This window comes from Equus caballus, chromosome 20 (genome assembly GCF_041296265.1).
Source record: "Equus caballus isolate H_3958 breed thoroughbred chromosome 20, TB-T2T, whole genome shotgun sequence".
NCBI lineage: Eukaryota > Metazoa > Chordata > Mammalia > Perissodactyla > Equidae > Equus > Equus caballus.
In genome coordinates this window covers 25997655-26014252 of record NC_091703.1, presented here as the reverse complement: position 1 = coordinate 26014252, position 16598 = coordinate 25997655, and the positions used below count along the sequence as shown (strand labels likewise).

Here is a 16598-nt window from a genome sequence, read left to right as displayed (position 1 = left end):
AAGCTCTGAGGGACTGATTCCTAGGACGTGAGACTTCCAAGCCCTTGCCGCTGCCTCTGTTCATTTCCTCTCTCTATTTCCCAGGCTTCCAGCTGCCAGAGCTGTGTCCTTTGAGTGAGAGTGAACTGTCCTCCTACTCTTTTACCTTTTTGTGACATTCTTTCTCTTTTTCACATGTTATTTCCCCAGTTCCTTATGTGCAATTTCTTTCTCTTCATTTACAACCTCTTTTTCCCCTGAGAGAATCTCTTTTTCTCTGTGAAGTTTCTTGATAAGACAGATGCTCCCAGTGATGAGGAGGAACAGAGTAGGCACCACGACAGCCCCAAACATCATCCATGGAGATGTCTTGGGAATAAAGGATTCTGAAAAGGGAGCCACAAAAGTGCCATTTAGTGAGAAAAAGGAGACCTGGGATGAGAGTTCCCCTCAGGACTCATAACTAAAGTGCTCTCCCAGGTCCCTGCTCTAATGGCTTCTCTCTCAGAAACCCCAGATAGAGAAAGAGTCACTCTACAGGGATTGCCATGGCTGGGGGCCAAGGAGACAAAAAAGCAGGAACACTTGGAGTCACCATGAGAAGGACCAGGGTGAATAAAAGATATCCAGCTATGCCGAATCACCTCAGCCACCACCCTGGGACAAGCCACCATCCCTTCTTGCCTCGAATATTAACATACCTCCCTCCCTGCTTCTGCCCATATCCTCTGCAGTCTATCTTGAGCACAGCAGCCTAAGTGAGAGCATGTTATTTCTTTGTTCAAAACCCTATAATATTTCCAACACCCCCCTGCACCCATGCCCCACACATCCCAATCAGGCCACTATATAGATTTCTTCTAGAATAATCTTTCAGAGACACATTTATTCACATTTCTCTCAAGAGCCTAAAAGCTTCCCCTGGATGCCTCCAGTTCTTTTGTGATTCAACTCAAAACTGTGCAATTAACACACTAGCAATGGCTCCACAGTTTCCTCCAAGGACTGGGTTGCTCTTGGGAAGGGACAAAAGAGAGGTCTGTGAGAGTCTAAGAGCCTGGCCTGCCTACAGCTGCTATCTGAAGAGAAAAAGACCCAGGGGTTCTGGGTAAGTTTGTACCAGAAGTATCCAGTGAAGCCAGGCCTCAACCCCTGTGGAAGCTGACCTGAAAAAGAGAGAAACACATGTGTTCTGAGCTTGAGGAGGGCCCATTGCCCACAAGGTAGTTTAGAAGGAAACCAGGTCCAACCTTGGTATGCCACTTTGGATCATGACAACCTGACATAATCAATCTCTGTCATGAGAGGAATAAACCTAGAGGATACGTTCCTTCCTTTGAATCACCTCCAGCTGTGGATTCCTTCCAGATGTGGCCAAGACATCCTAGTTCTTAAAAGGGAAAGAAAGCAGAAGAGTCAAAGAGATTTAAGGGTAAGGAAACAAGGAGAGAATCAAAGACTGAGAGAGAATCAAGTTACCATTACTGCTTTGAAGATAGAGGAAAAGGGCCACAGCCCAAAGAAGGTTGCAGCCTCTAGAAACTGGTAATAGCCCTCAGTTGACAGCCAGCAAGGAATGGCAACCTCAGTCCTACAACTGCAAGAAACTGGGTTCTGCCAACAATCTGAATTAACAGGTAAACAGATTCTTCCCTAGGGCCCCCAGAAAGGAACACAGGCTGCAGACACCTTGGTTTTAGCCCACTGAGACCCATGTTGGACTTCTGACCTACAGAAATGTGAGATAATACAATTATGCCATTTTTGGTCATGAAATTTGTGGTACTTTATTATGACAGCAAAAGAAAACTAACATAATAAGGATTTTTGGAAAATGTTGCAATGAAGTAAACTGTGAAATTGTGGTTAATAAACTGTGGGGGCTTAAAATCTAGAAAAAGCTCAGTGGAAGAGTGAAGATTATTAACAAGTTTATTCAACAAATGTAACTTGACAACCAGATTCCTGGTGGAGGGGATGTATTTAGTGGTGAACAAAAATAATGATGATGATGAAGAGTAGCCTTTCCCTGGTATCCATCAGTTGAAAGAACATCTGTTAACATAAAGGAATAATCAGGGTGGAAATATCCCTTTCCTGGAGATGGATTCTACAATGTGATAAAAGTACCACTTAAGTTCATCAAGCTTCCTTCCTCCCAAATTCTTATTCCACAGACAATCTTTAGGTGTTAAGTTAGGCTTCTAGAGACCTTCAAAGAAGGAGGATTGGTTCTGGCTCCATGATCATGTATCACATTGACAGAGTGGGTTCACATGTGCCCTCTGTTAGTGAAGAGTTTGGGCTCTAGTCCCTTCACATCCTGTATGATGCAGTCCTTTGTGAATTCATTCTCTGGACCACATCGCCCTGCACACTCAGTCCAATGAAGTGCCATACTTATGGCTCTGACAATCTACCTTGGAGGAACCAAGTGGGGTGTGGCCTCCATAGTCACCTACAGTGAGCCTCACCTTGGGACACCTTGAGCAGCAAGACTCAGGGCTGCTTATAGTCCCTTGGGGGAAACAGGACAGGAAAAGAACAACAGGGTAGGGCATGGGGGTAGGACAGGGGCTTAACTTCTCCTAGCAGCACAAATTTCTGTGTGAATGATATAATTTACTTCACTTGGGCCTGCCCCAGTTTCCACATTCTCAAAATGAGACTACCTCACAGGGTTTTTATGAGGATTAAATGAGTAAAAGTCATTTAAACCATTTAGCACAGCACCAAGTACATTTTAAGTTATCTATACATTTTAGTTATTGTTGTTCAGATTCTAGCTGTCATTCACTGGTGAGTCACCTTGGGAAAGTTAATTCAATTTTCTGTACTCCTGTTTCCTTATCTATAGAAGGGAGACAATAAAGTGGTACCATGATCAACTGTCATAAGGAAGAATGGAATTAATGTGAGTGAAGTGCTTCACACAGTGTGTGTATTTAGCAAGTATTTTATTGTTGTGATGTGTTGCTATGAAGGAGGAGGCCCTCAGCTCCATGCTGGGCAGGGGGAAGCAGGATGTTACTTCATCCTTAGAGTCCCTTCCAATCAGCAGAGCCCAGGGTGACTGTGGTCTCCAGGGAAAGCTCAGACACTAGGTCAGTAACAAGAGAACTCTGCATTCAGATAACTTCTGGGCAAATGGTCAAGGCAGTGGGATCCAATGTTGAAATTCCAAAAACAGGGTACAGAGGCCCAGAGAAGGAGGTTTTCGGGAAGGAGTAGATATGAGATCCATTCATGGCATTGTAGAATGAGACCTCACCATTCTCATAGTCCAGGAAAACCCCCACTCTTTGAGGAGGGTTGGCAATTGTCAGCTTGGTCCTGAAGTAAGTGACAGCTTGATAGTCTTCCCCATTAGACAGCTCCATAGTCCAGAATCCAATTTCGGGTGCTCTATGAATGCTGTATTTCCTCTCCACATTCTCCTTACACACCCCGACATACCAGTCTTTCCTGTCCCCCACCTCCACCTCCCAGAAATGTCTCCCTGATGTGTAGCTCCTGCAGCCAAGCACACAGTAATGTGAATGAAATCTCTTAGGGTTGTCTGGCAGATTCTGTCGTTGGTCCACCCACTGCAAGCTCCTCTGGTCCTCAGAAACAAGGAGGTTGGGGTTTGCTGTGTCTGGATCCAGAATCACATTCGCTGCAGAAAGTTTGGAGATGGGTCATGGGATCAATCACGGTTCCAGACCTCAGATCTTCAGCCTTCAAGACCTGGGCCTAGCAGAGGATGGCTGGGTCCAGAGCATGGTGTCCCCAGCCTGCCTTGAATGTGACCCTCTCAGCAACACCAAAGGAAAGGACCAGGGGTCTTTTGTTCAGTGGAGTACAGTGTTGAGGGTCAGGATCTGCCTAACTTGACGTCACTAGTTGGCTCCTTCCTTCCATCTTTTTCCTATTTCCCTCCCAAAAATGATTCAGTCCACCTGTGCTTTACAGTCACAGAGATTTACATTTCAATCCTTGCTCTGCCACTGCTGAGTTGAATGACTTTTCTTTTTCTACAGTCTCTTTTTCCATAGTCTGAACCTATATATCTTTGAGCCTTAATTTTCTTATCTTGAAAATGGGGATAAAAGTACTAATCTCTGGGTAGAAAAACACAACACATGTTTTATATGAAGCCCTGGGCCAGGCATGGAGGAAGTGCCAGATGTTATAATAGCTCCATGCCTTTTCTAGGCTACAGGCCAAGTTGGGGACTTTCTGTGCTCCCAGATCCCTTCTCTTCCTTCCTCTACCCTCTTCTCGGCCCCAGGAATCTGTCATCTATGGACAGCATCACTGGGCTCCCTTACCTTGGTTACCTGTTGGGTTTGGCCAATGGGAGGTACTAGCTGAAGATCGTGAGGATAAAGAGAAGAGAAACAAACACTTATTTCCCCCACTTCCTCCCAGCCAGTGTCAGATGGTGATGCCCTAACACAGGCATGACTCCTCTCAGGCAGTCTGATCCTTGAGCTACGGCTTCCTCTGGGCTCCAGTAAGTGCACCCTCTCCCTATTCCTTCAAACTGACAGGTGGTGACAGATCACCACTGTTGTGAGCCCTGGGGCACTTCACATTCTCTTGTTGGTTTCCTTTAACCCTAATCCTGCCTTTGTAAAGAGTTCCTTTTCTAAACCTTCTCCAAACCACCCAGTTTGAACATGTCATCTCTTTCCACTTAGTTTTTTTTGAGCCATACACGCTCATTACCTCATTTAGTCTTTCTCTCTACCCTCGCATAATAGTGGTTATGATTATCATTTAAAAATGAGGAGAATAAAGTTCAGAAACATTAAATGACTTGGGGACACGCAGCAGCAGGAGGTGGCTAAGAAGCTTGGGAAAAGCAAAGATCTTTGAGCAATGCCTTCTCTCCTGGGTCATTCCACATCCTCACTCCCCCTGCAGTATTGGTTCACTCTGCCTCTCCTTCCGTCAGCTCTACTCTTTATGCCTCTTCCTTCCCATGAAGATCTGTGGAGCCCAGGAGAGCAATCCTCCCTGGTTCTCTGGGCTCTCCACAGGAAGGTCCTGGAGATGGGCACATCTTTGAGACCAAGACTTCAAGTCACCCACTCAGAACTCTCCTGGTCATGGGGACTTTGCTTTCCAAAACCTCAAGAGTTGGAGAAAAAGGGCATAAGGTCCCTCAGGTTGTTTTCCTAGGGAACATAGAGCGATTCACTCACCAGCATGGAAGCGGAACATCTTCCATTCTGAAAGGCAGGAGACACAAATAGGGAAAGGACATTATTTCTGTTCTTGCCCCACCTATTCTCCTCACTAAGCTTTTCCACTCTGCCTTTATTCAGTCTCTTCCAATGTCCAGTTTCCTTAATCTACAGCTCTGCCAAATCAGGCATATAACCTCTAAAAAATGGCGGATTTCCTTCACACTATCATGCTGGGGCTGCAGGAAACATGGTCAGGCTTTGCCAGGGTGTGAGCCTATGTGCCAGCAGGTTGAAGGGTGGCTGAAAATGGCCAGGACCTGTGTCTGGAAAGTCCTTTCTGAGGTTCCAATAAAGCATGGGTAGTGTCCCCCACAGAAAATGAGCCTCTGGACTAGATCTGATTATTCCTGCTGCGAATGTCAATAGGTCACAAAGCAGAGAAAATGTTTGAGAGAGAAAGTGCTTAGTACATGTGTGCCAGGAAACTCTGAGAACATCAGGGTCACTCACCAGCATAGTCCAGAGACTTCAATCCACCTACAATGGAAGAAAGAGATGTCACCTGAACTATGTCACTTCTATGTAATCTAATTTCTCTTCTTTTGCACCCACCTAATCTTTCTTTTTGACCCCCATCCCCACCATTCCTACCCTCTCCCTCTGCCTGTTCACTGTGCTCCTCCCTCTCCTCCTTAACATCAAATCTGAGAACATCAATAAGAAATAAGGGTGGCTGTTTGGGTGTCATATTTGTTAATGGGGAAAAGGGCCTTCAATCGCTCTCCAGGAGGGGCCCACAGACTCTTCAGCCCAGCAGGCACCTCAGAATATCCAGGGTTGCACTTGAAAAGAAAGGAGGAGGAAGATGGAACTCTCTAGATGAAGTGCTTTCCCTATTCCCATCAATTGCTTGCTGATGATACCATAGGCACCATGTAAGTGCTTTCCCAGCTGAGACCTGGCAGCTCTATTATGTACGTATCCATGCTCCCATACCTGGGCATAGGGGTCACTGTGTGTATACCTATATGTGTATATGTACTAGAATCCATCTGTCTCAGGCTTTATGATGTCCTTCCTACTTCTAAAAAGAATTGGGCAACTTAATGAAGGAATTTCAATACTGTTTTTTAAAAAGCAATTCTAACAAGACTATGACAACTAAGCCATTGTAGTATTCCTTTTTTGTGATGCACTTTTCTCTCTCCTTCTTCTCAGATTTCCTCATTCTTTTAAATCTTACATTCTTTGTTTTCTTCTCAGCAGCTACAGATTATGTAAAGGCAATTAGTGAGGTTCCCAGCATAGGGAAGGCACTTCATCTAGGGAGTTCAATCCCCTCCTCCTCCTTTCCTGTCAAGTGCACCCTGGATATTCCATGGTGCCTTGCTGGGCTGGAGAGTCTGTGGGCCCCTCCTGGAGAGATATTGAAGGCCCTTTTCCCAGTTAAAAAACACAACTCCCCTGTGTTTTCCCCCAAACAGCCACCCTTATTTCTTTCCCTTGGTAAAGGGATCCTGGATATTTCTCAGCCCTGGGCAGAGTTAGGGGTAAGGAAAGGGGCTGGGAAATACTGGAGCAGAGACTTTTACATGCGAGTTCAGAGAAAGTGTCAGAGTCACTCAGACATGAGCCATGACAGGCGATCCATCCCTGGTACGTCTGCAAGGGAAGAAACCTAAAGAGTCATGAAGCAGCTTAAAACAGAGATACCAAGACAAGGGTGGACCCCTAGGGGAACCTGAACTTACGCAGTATACGCTGGAGGTAGCCTGGAAAATAAGCAGGAAAGAAAATCACTGTTATGGGGATGGAGTGGGGAGGACCTTTGGAAAATAAAACTTACTAATGACCCAGTGCAATGGTTGGTTCCTGGGGTGGCAATGGGTTGAGATCCTCAGGGGCTCCCTCCCCTAGGCCAGTGCCTCAGGTTCCCTCCCTGGCCTGATACCTCTTGCCTGTCGTTCATCCTCCTTTGCTGCTTGCTCTCTCTCTATCACCTGCTGCTGTCGCCACAGGAAGTAACCAGCCCCTGGGAGAAGCAGCAGCAAGACAAGCAGGGTCCCAGCCAAAGCCGCTATCCAGGGCCTGGCCCTCCAGAAGAAGGGATCTGCAATGGAATGGAGCTTTAGCCTCTCACACCAGGGCAGGGACCACACAGTTGATTTCATGACATTAAATGATCCTTCTCTTCCTAAAGTCTCAGGGAACTTCGGGTAAGACTTCGGTAAACTCTTACTATAAAATAGTCTATTCCTTGTCTTGAAATGTCTGCTTCTCACATGTGAATAGGAGTTACTTGAGCATCAGAATCCCATTTTTTCTAATTTAATTTTCAACAGGTTACATTTACATGGTTCAAATACCAAAAATATATAAAAAGTTGTCCGAGTCTCCCATCCACTCCCTCCTCCTTCCCCCCATTTATGAGCCTCTCATTAGTCAGCTTAATATGGTGGGTAACAATAGGAACTTTGGAGCTGGAGGGCCTGCGTTCAAATTCTGCCTCCTCCACTTGACTGGCTGTGGGATCTTGGACTAATTCTTAACTACTCTGTTCCTGATGTCCTAATCTATAACATGGGGATAATAAGAGTACCATACTCATAAGGTTAAAGAGTTAAATTATTGCTTATGAAGAGTGTGACGCAAAGTGAATGTTATTCTAGCGTGTATTAAATTTTTAAAATATAAATATCCTTCTATTTTTTCTTTTTTACACCAAAGACAGCATTCTACACAAACCACTCTGCATGTGGCTTTTTCTCTTCATCTCAGAGAACCTGCCATATTAGGACAGAGAGAATGCCTGTGTTTTCTTTCCCAGCTGTGAAATATTCCATTGCATAGAAGTTCCCCACTGATGGACTTTTGCATAGTTTCTAACTTTTTGCTATTATAATTAAGGCTATAACAAATAATATTGTACACGAGTCATTTCATACATATGCATACATTTCGTACAAGTATTTCTGTCAGAGAAATTCCCAGAAGTGGGATTTTTAGAGCAATATATACATAGTTTGCAGAAATACTGCTTATTTCCAATAGAAGCTGTGCCAATTTATACCAAAAATAGACCAAATTGTACAAACAAAGGCCTAAAAGTGACGATCTCTCCACACTCCAGCCATCAGAATGTGTGATCTGCCACCTTGGTTTTGTTTTCTTTTGTTTAGTTGCCAGTCACAGGCAGAAAAAGTTTTAATACATGCTCCTCTATAGAGTGAGATGGCACATCATCTCATGTGTTATTTCCTTTTGTGTGAACTAATAATTCATGCCCTTTGCTCATTTTTCTATTCTATTTTCTATTGCTCATCTTCAGTTTAAATTCTTTTATATTTTAAGGAGATTAATTCTTTCTATAAGACATCAATTGCATCTATGTTTTTCCCATTTCATCATTTGTCTTTGCTTAAGGGTCTGATCTTTACCACGTTCCTCCAATTCCCACTCACAGTGCCTGGCACACAGGAAATACCCAGTAAATATTTGTGACATAAACAGCTTATGGGGAAAAGAAACATGCCAAAAGTAAGAAAAAGGCTCCTGTTCCCTGCTCTGTGCCTTATATTCACTGCAAAGATCCAAGTCAGCCACAGAGAATCACACGTCTTCCTTCTTTCAGTCCACAGCCGAGCACAGTATACCTAGGACTAAGCAGGGTACAGACCTGCAATGGAAATCCTGGCTGACTTTTCCTGCCCGAGGAGTGGATTTCTGATGATACAGGATACGTCGTCTTCAGAGCTGTCTTTCACGATCACAGATGCTGCGACTTCATACAGACCTGCTCCATCCAGCTTCAAAGGTCCTGGGACAGCAGGCATGTCTGTTCCCTTGGCGTCTCTCCACTGTATTTCGGGTCGGGGATACCAGCCAGTGGACACGCAATCCAGATGGATCCCTCCATCCTCATGATCCTTCATTTCAATGTGAAAATCAGAACCCAATGCTGTGGAAGGATAATTGAGCCTGAATTCTTTTCAAAGAAGCTTCCTGTATTGCTGAGAGTCTCAAAAGGAATCCAATGACACATGCACGTTAGATAATTCAAGAGGAGTTTCATTAAGGAGCTCTTTACAAAAACGTGGTCACAGTGAGGGGAAAACCACATGGGATAGAGCAATACCCCAGGGCCAAGCACAGTGGAACTGTTACCACCCACCGCTAAACCAAGAGGGAGGTGGAAAATAAGCTATTTTGAAGCCCTAAAAGAAGAAACTCATACAGAGAGGGCTTTCTTGAGAGGAACTGTAATCTTTGGAAATGCAATGCAGCCAGCTAGAGGTGGTCCTTCAGGGAGAAAGCCAGTGAGGTAAATACGTAGACCTCTTTCTCCTCTCCTTCCTTCTATCTTCTGCTATTGCTCCCTCTTGACGAATACAGCCAGAAACTACAGGAAAGAGAGAGCCTTGAGAAAGAGAAATGCAACCCTTGACATCTGGACATCAGCCTGGTCTCAGTGTTCTCCTGTTGAATGTAAGCAATTTCAAGGAACATCAACATCAGACATGAGCACCTTGTCACTGTGATGGATCAAGAAAAAAAGAAGAGCACTCAACAATCGTGTTTGAACATAGGAAAAAACATGAACACTGTCCAAACCACAATCATGACCAAACATTTCCCTATCCTGGCTATGAGTGACTGGCTGCTCCTTGACCAATTACAGCTTTTGCCTCACTCTAGTTGTCCTCCTTATAAGACTTATTAAAACACCCACCTACAGAATCACACCCCCACTTTCCTTATAGCATCCAAACCATAGCAAAGTCCCACTTCCATAAATGCTCCCAAATCTGCTAACACAAGCCCAAATTCTATACCAATCTTCTGTAACACCCTCTTAACTAAGACACCCCATGGTTACCACACATGAGCCTTCTCCCTCCCTGCAACAAGTAATAAACACAACTTGGTCTACTCCAGGTGTGTTCCTGGGGGCCTTTGGAGGGATAATATTGGCAGCACAGATGCTGTCCTACAGGTCAGCCTCCCAGGGCCGACAGTAGTGTTCACCTGGAAGGGTCACAGAAGCTATGTGGAAGACAACTGAACCCAAACAACTGTGTGCCAACACTAAGGAGATATTTTCTTATCCTTTCTGGCTCTGACCTTTCAATTCCTCTTTGACCCTGGTGGCCAGCATGAGGGAGTTCTTTACTTGATATTACAGGATACAAGAGGGATTCTTCCTTGAGGAAAACCTGTGTCTTTCCCAAGGGCCTAAAAGAAACAAAGAGGGAAGGCAGTGGAGGCAGTTCCCAGTGACCAGCCAGGATGCTTTGAGGTGGATTTGAAGGAGGACTTCTTCCTCTGCCTCGAGGTCCCAGGGAGGAACGAGCTGAGAACAAAACGTAGAGGCTCACCTGAAACCTGCAGCTCCACCATGGCATTGTCATAAAAGTTTTCATCTTGGAAATAACACAGGTAGTTTCCACTGTCAGAGGCTCTGATGTCATAAATTCGGAGAGTAGCCTTCCCTTCAGTGATGCCATCTCTTAAAAGTGAAGTTCTCCCTCGATACTCTGCCATCTGATTCTCTTCTACTTCCTTCCCATTTGCATACTTGTATACTACCTCCCTAAGGCTGGATCTCACCCACATTAGCTCCATGGTCTCCGCACTCATCTTCGGGGAAAGATGACATGGTAAATCAGCGTCTTCACCCACCATGGCCAGGATGGGCCCAGGGGGTCCAATCACAGAAAACTGAGCTGATCAGTAAAAGGAGAAGATCCATCAGTTGAAGTTGGGACAAGGAGAGTAAGGGAGGGGGATCTCAGGCAGGGAGAGTGAGGTACAAAAAACCTAGAGAGGAACAAGACCCTAACAGAAGTGCAATTTGTCTTAATGGCATGTGCACCTTCACTTTGGGATTGGATTTATAGGCATGATAAGTTGTCAGAGGTTCTGACAGGGCAGTAATTAGGTAATTGTCTGCTTCCAATACACAAAAGCAGGATGTTCCCTACCTGAGCAAGGGGTAAGCAGCTGGACCATGATGAGGTAGACAAGGAGGTCGAGCAGAGGGAAGTCTGGGGAACTTGCCATTTTCATCTGTGCTGCAGAGAGATGATGGAGAGAGTCAGGCAGAAACAATGACGTGGAAGAAGATGGCAAATTCCACATTAAACCTCCACCTCCCCAAGATTGACTCAGGGTGAAACACAGAGTCATTAATACGTGACTCAAGGTGCTTCTCTAATAAAATGTCTGTTTGGGAGTCTCTTAACCTTTGAGTTCGAACATGAAAAATCACTCATAAAACTATGAAATTTCAAGTGTACGTACATTTAACATATAAATGTTATGTATGTCCTGTTAAATGTACATGCATTAACCCTAACCCATCAGGAAATCCTTGGCTTTACTGTCCAAGCAAGTCACTCTCTTGGTCCCCTGATTCCACATGTGTCCCCTATAATCCATGCTCAACACAAGACCCCAAATGGTTTTTGAGTCACATCATGTCACTACACTGCTCAACACCTTCCAGTGGCTCCCATTTCACTCAGAGTAGATGCTGAAGTCCTTACACTGGCCCACATGGCCCTCCAGGACCTGCTCCTCTCACTTCATCTCCCCTACTCTCCTCGTCTGCTCCAGCCACTCTGCCCTTCTTCCTGGTACTTGAACAAGCTGGGACAGAGGACTTTGGCCTTGACTCTTTCTTCTACCTGGAACTCTCTGAACCCAGTATCCACAAGGCTCACTCCCTCACCTCCTTCAAGTCTTCCTCTAAAGTCAATTCCTCCATGAGACCTTCTCTGACCACAGGATTATGGCAAACTGCTCCCACCCCCCGAGCCTGCTCTTTTGCCCATTGAATTTTTACCATTAACATGTCATAGGTTCACTCTCCGTCTCCACCTGCTCAAATGGAAGTTCCACAAAGCAACGATATTGATCTATTTTGTTTAGTGATATGTAACGAGCTGGTAAAACAGTGTGTGGTTCACGTGGAACCCTCAGTAAATATTTGTTGAGTGAGTGAATGGATGAGGGGTAACATATTAACCAATAAATATTAGACTTTAAATCAATTTAGATGATCAGATTAATATGTCATCTGGCAAGATGGGAGGTGGAGAGTTATGAAGACAAGTGTCTGCCTCTCTAGTGACCTGCTGTTTTAGTCTGACTCATAGAGCAGAGCCCAGCCTCCTGTGCTCCCACTGGGACTTGTCCATATTAATGTATTTATTCCTACTTTTCAATGAAGTGGTTTCAAGGAGCAAGCGTGTCCTGCATATGCACGTAAGAGTGTTACAACTTGGTATGCTTCAGTGCACTCTTTTCACAATTGTTCTTTTGAAGAGAAACATCCCTAGGAAGGAAATTATTCACCTCCTGTCTTCCTTTCCCCAGGTGTTCACCAGTGCTCCTTGGCAGAAGGCCTCTGGGCTCACCAGCAATGGATAATTTCCCTGGTCTTAGTCTTTCCACTGGTCGAGAAGCATCTTTCAGAGGCAGAGATGTGAGAGCTGGCACTTATGAACAACGGGCCAATATGTCCAGCCGGGAGCACATAGAAGCCTAACAAAGCTCATACCTCTGCAAAATGCTAAGGTTCTCTTAGCTCAAAGGCAGGGCTCCTGCAACTCCCCACTCCCAGCCCAGTCTTCCCAGCTGTATCTTGGCTCAGAAAAGCACCTCCCCCATCTTTTAGGAATGGTCTGTGGCATCACTGTGAACCTTTGTGATAAGGGACGTGTGGGGCTGTTGCCAACTGGCAAGGCTTGATTCAAGCTGGAGTTCTAACTTGGCTTCCATCCTAACCACCTCAGAGTTGGCTGAATCCCTAGATAGTGGAGAGCTTGAGAGCAGGCCTAGGTGGATTACTCAGAGACAAGACTGAGATCTCAGGACCTCACCCTTCCCTTCTTCCTTGGTCCTCTCCCATCATGTATCCTCTCCTTCCCTGAAGACACCATGTAGGATGAGTTGGTGACAAATGACTGTATGGTGTGCACATCTTGGGAGCAACACTGTAGACTCCTCTAAGCCTCAACCCATAGCCATCACCACCTTCAAATCACATCTCCATCAGACTCTGCTTAAGTGCCAGACAGACTCCCTGGTGGAGGCTCTGGAGTCAGAGGCTGAACACACCACTTAATCAAAAGACCAGTGAATGAGAGAGCTAGGAATAAGATCAGGTCTCACCCATCTTATCATTCATTCATTCAACAAACATTTACTAAACATACATTGTGTTCCAGGCTACTCTGTGTTAGGTGTAGGAATAAAAAAGGGTGTGGAAACTAGGTAATGGCACTAGGATTCACAAGCTGTGTGAATTCAGCCATGTGACAAAACCTATTTGAACTTCAGTCACTCATGAAACAATGTGAAATATGACCTTTGGAATGTGCATAATTACCCCAGCAGTTCCACTCCAGATCTGGATCAGCAAAGCACTTGCAAAGTCCTGAGAGAAGCATGCATAAGGATGACACTGAAGCATTATTTTTAAAAGTAAAAAAGCTATCAAGAGTCTAACCATTGGAGACTGGTTAGTTAAATAATGGCTCATCCCTATGAAGGAATTCAATGAGGCAGTTAAGACTAGTTTATTAGTCACTAACCCAGATAATCAAGATATATTAAGTGAATAAAAAGCACCTTTCAGAACAATACTAATGATTCTATTAAAAAGAAAACAAAGCTATAAATTTGTATATACATTTTTGTCATTGCTTTAAAAAAAACTCCGAAAGGATACATGCTATACTCTGAGTTGGGGACAGAGTGAAAGATTCTTTTGTCCTTTGTTCCCTATATTTTGAAAATTATATGAATGTTTTAAATTTTAAAAGTTTTTGTGTATAACTTAACAGGAAATAATTGTTACAAGTAATTATAGTGCCTACAATACATTAGTTGTTCAGAAAATACCAACTCCTCCAAAACAAACCAGATGAGGCCCCCAGTTATAGTGCCTGCAAGTCCGGGAATTGCCAGGGGACAGGGGAGCAGAAGTCTGGGCAGCTGGCACTGCTTCAGATCTTGCCTGACACCTGGACACAACCTAAGACAAAATATTGCCTTTAGGACATCTTCTCCTCTTCAAACTGTTCTCTATGCTGCTAGAGAGAGGACAGTGTTCTTTTTATTATAATAGGTACAATTTCCCTGCTGTCCTCAGAGCGGGAAATATGTTTACACTTATTTTATAGGGTATTTCTTGTTTTTTGTTCCTGATTATAGATAATTTTAAAGTAGGGAAAAACATAAAATTTAAATACTCTGTAATGGTAACAATAAACTTCACTTCACGAGAATGTAAATATTTCTGGAAGTATTTTGGCCATATATATATATACCAAATGCCTTAGAAATGTTCCATCGTTTGACCCAGAAATTCCGCTTTTACGAATTACTCTTAAAGAAAAGCAATCAGATGTTAACATAAAGAGTTCTGTTTAAGGCTGTTCAACACAGTAAAATCTACAATAGCAAACTGTACACACAATTTAGACATCCAAGGTGAATCCAATTTTATTACAATTAGAAATGAAGCTCTTTATTAAAAACATGGTTCCTGATGACTGTATGATAATCCCTCTATGATTGGACAACGTGTTTACTCATGCTCCAACTGTTGTATATGTATATGTATGTTTTATATGGAGGTTGGTTCAGATCTTTCTATATTATAAATAATTCTGTAATGAACATGTTTACACATAAGTCATTGAGGCACATTTTTTTAATCTCTTTGAATATATTCCTAGAGATGACCAGGAGAGATTGAGTCCTTTGCTCCTCTGACCAGAGTAAGTTCTTAAGAATACGCAGTTGGTAAGTTTATTCATTCAGGTTGTCTCCCTCCCACCAAATTTCCCAAAGCAGGTCCTTACCTTTTGCACTGCTTCCTGCCTCCACTACCATCCCCTCACCACACACACAAGCACCAAACCCCTTTCTCTGGGTGAGGACTTCCCTGCACCCACTCTCAGCTTTGTAGCCTCCCTCCTTCCAGGGCTTGTGGCACTGGCTTTTACCAATTTTCCCCACTTACCCTTTGGCATTCCCATTTGAAAATCACAGCTCACAAAATGAAGGTAATTAATAGTTCTGCGTTATAGTTAACACACTCCTCTGGAAGAAAGGGAAAAGAAAGAAAGGCTGCTCCCTGTGAGAAACAGTAACAGAGTCCCTCTCTGGAAGAATTACTTTTCTGATTGGCTCAGAGGGGCATTTCTCATCAGTTGCTGGGCAGACACCAATGAGGAAGGTAGAAGGAAAACTGAAACTGTATTGGATTGTACAAAAGAAGAAAGATTACAGCCCTAACTCCCACACTGTTCGTGTTTACCTATTTGAATCATTGTGTGTTTGTGTATAATCAGTATTTCATTATATACACTTGTTTTATGTGTTCATTTGTTAGCGTCTGCGTGCATGTAAGTGGGCAGATGGAGGAGGACATCTTTTACAACAGAGCCAAATGGAAGTACGAACAGAAAGAAAACCAGATCCACTCTACTGTTTTAGCACCTCTGAAACTCAAGTCTCAGATCCATGAGCAAATCATATAATTTTCTGGTTTCCAGAGACAGTGCTGCCTGTGATTGATAGACATGTCTTACATTTTTGGGACATTCTTATTTAGAGTGTTGCTGAGCAGCTTCATCCACTCTCTGCCCCTTACTTGTGCTACATTTGTATTTTCACATGTATTTGTTTCTCCTCTGCCTGCAGGATTCCATATTCTCTGAGGTTAGACTCTAGATAGGGTGTGAAGATGCCTTTGGGGATAACTGCTCCTACCTGTGGCCTAGGGCCTCCCAAGACATGTTATCGTCATCTCGAGACGGTGACTAATGCTTCTAGGGCTTTGAAGTGAACTTGGCTGATGGAATTTGATTAAATCCAGAAGTTTGAATTTAGGCTTTGTGGTAGACATGGCTGGTGGTTGTACAGTATCTCTTCCCTTCTTCTTTATTATTAATCAAACCTATTTGGGGGGAGTACTGCACTGTGCCCATGCCCCTTATAGAACAAGAGAGACCAAGGGATTAAGTCTGAGCCAATGACTCGTAGGTGGAAGTTGTTGGGCTGTGTTTCTCAAGAGAGGTCCATATTCTCCTTACTTCCTTCGTATTTTTGCCTAGAACATGGTCCTTGGAGCTGGAGTGCAGGGATCATCTCATGACCAAGAGGCAACCTTGAGAATGTAAGCCACAAGCTGAGATGGCGGAGAATAAAGACAGAAGAGGGTTGGGGCATGGATGCATCTCTGAGCTGTCAGACCAGCTCTGGACTGCTGCCTTCTGAATTCATTTTACGTGAAGGTAAAACAAACCTTTGTTTTGTTGAAGCCCATGGTACTTCTGGTGTTTGTTATCAGTAGCAAAATACAATTCTTTCCACCCCACCCCCCACTATCAACAGTTTATCATGAAACTTTTCAAACAAACAGCAAAG

General features: G+C 44.0%; 1 protein-coding gene across 5 annotated transcripts; it reads right to left on the bottom strand.

Moving 5' to 3' along the window:
* Positions 1 to 2919: 2919 nt before the first annotated feature.
* On the bottom strand, positions 2920 to 15359 carry LOC138919416 (butyrophilin subfamily 3 member A3-like). 5 transcript variants are annotated; one of them, XM_070244174.1, is made up of 10 exons: positions 15190 to 15332; positions 13549 to 13596; positions 11138 to 11227; positions 10532 to 10879; positions 8833 to 9114; positions 7108 to 7266; positions 6908 to 6928; positions 5667 to 5693; positions 5172 to 5198; positions 2920 to 3637 (listed from the first exon to the last, which is right to left on the bottom strand). In XM_070244174.1, exons 1-10 carry the CDS (start codon positions 15203 to 15205, stop codon positions 3108 to 3110), a joined length of 1548 nt encoding a protein of 515 aa, XP_070100275.1. In that variant the 5' UTR covers positions 15206 to 15332; the 3' UTR covers positions 2920 to 3107. The 5 variants fall into 5 exon arrangements, with proteins under 5 accessions (XP_070100275.1, XP_070100277.1, XP_070100278.1 ...); XM_070244176.1 differs by lacking the exon at positions 13549 to 13596 and having other exon boundaries at positions 15190 to 15359; XM_070244177.1 differs by lacking the exon at positions 13549 to 13596 and having other exon boundaries at positions 11138 to 11222; positions 15190 to 15354.
* Positions 15360 to 16598: the final 1239 nt, after the last annotated feature.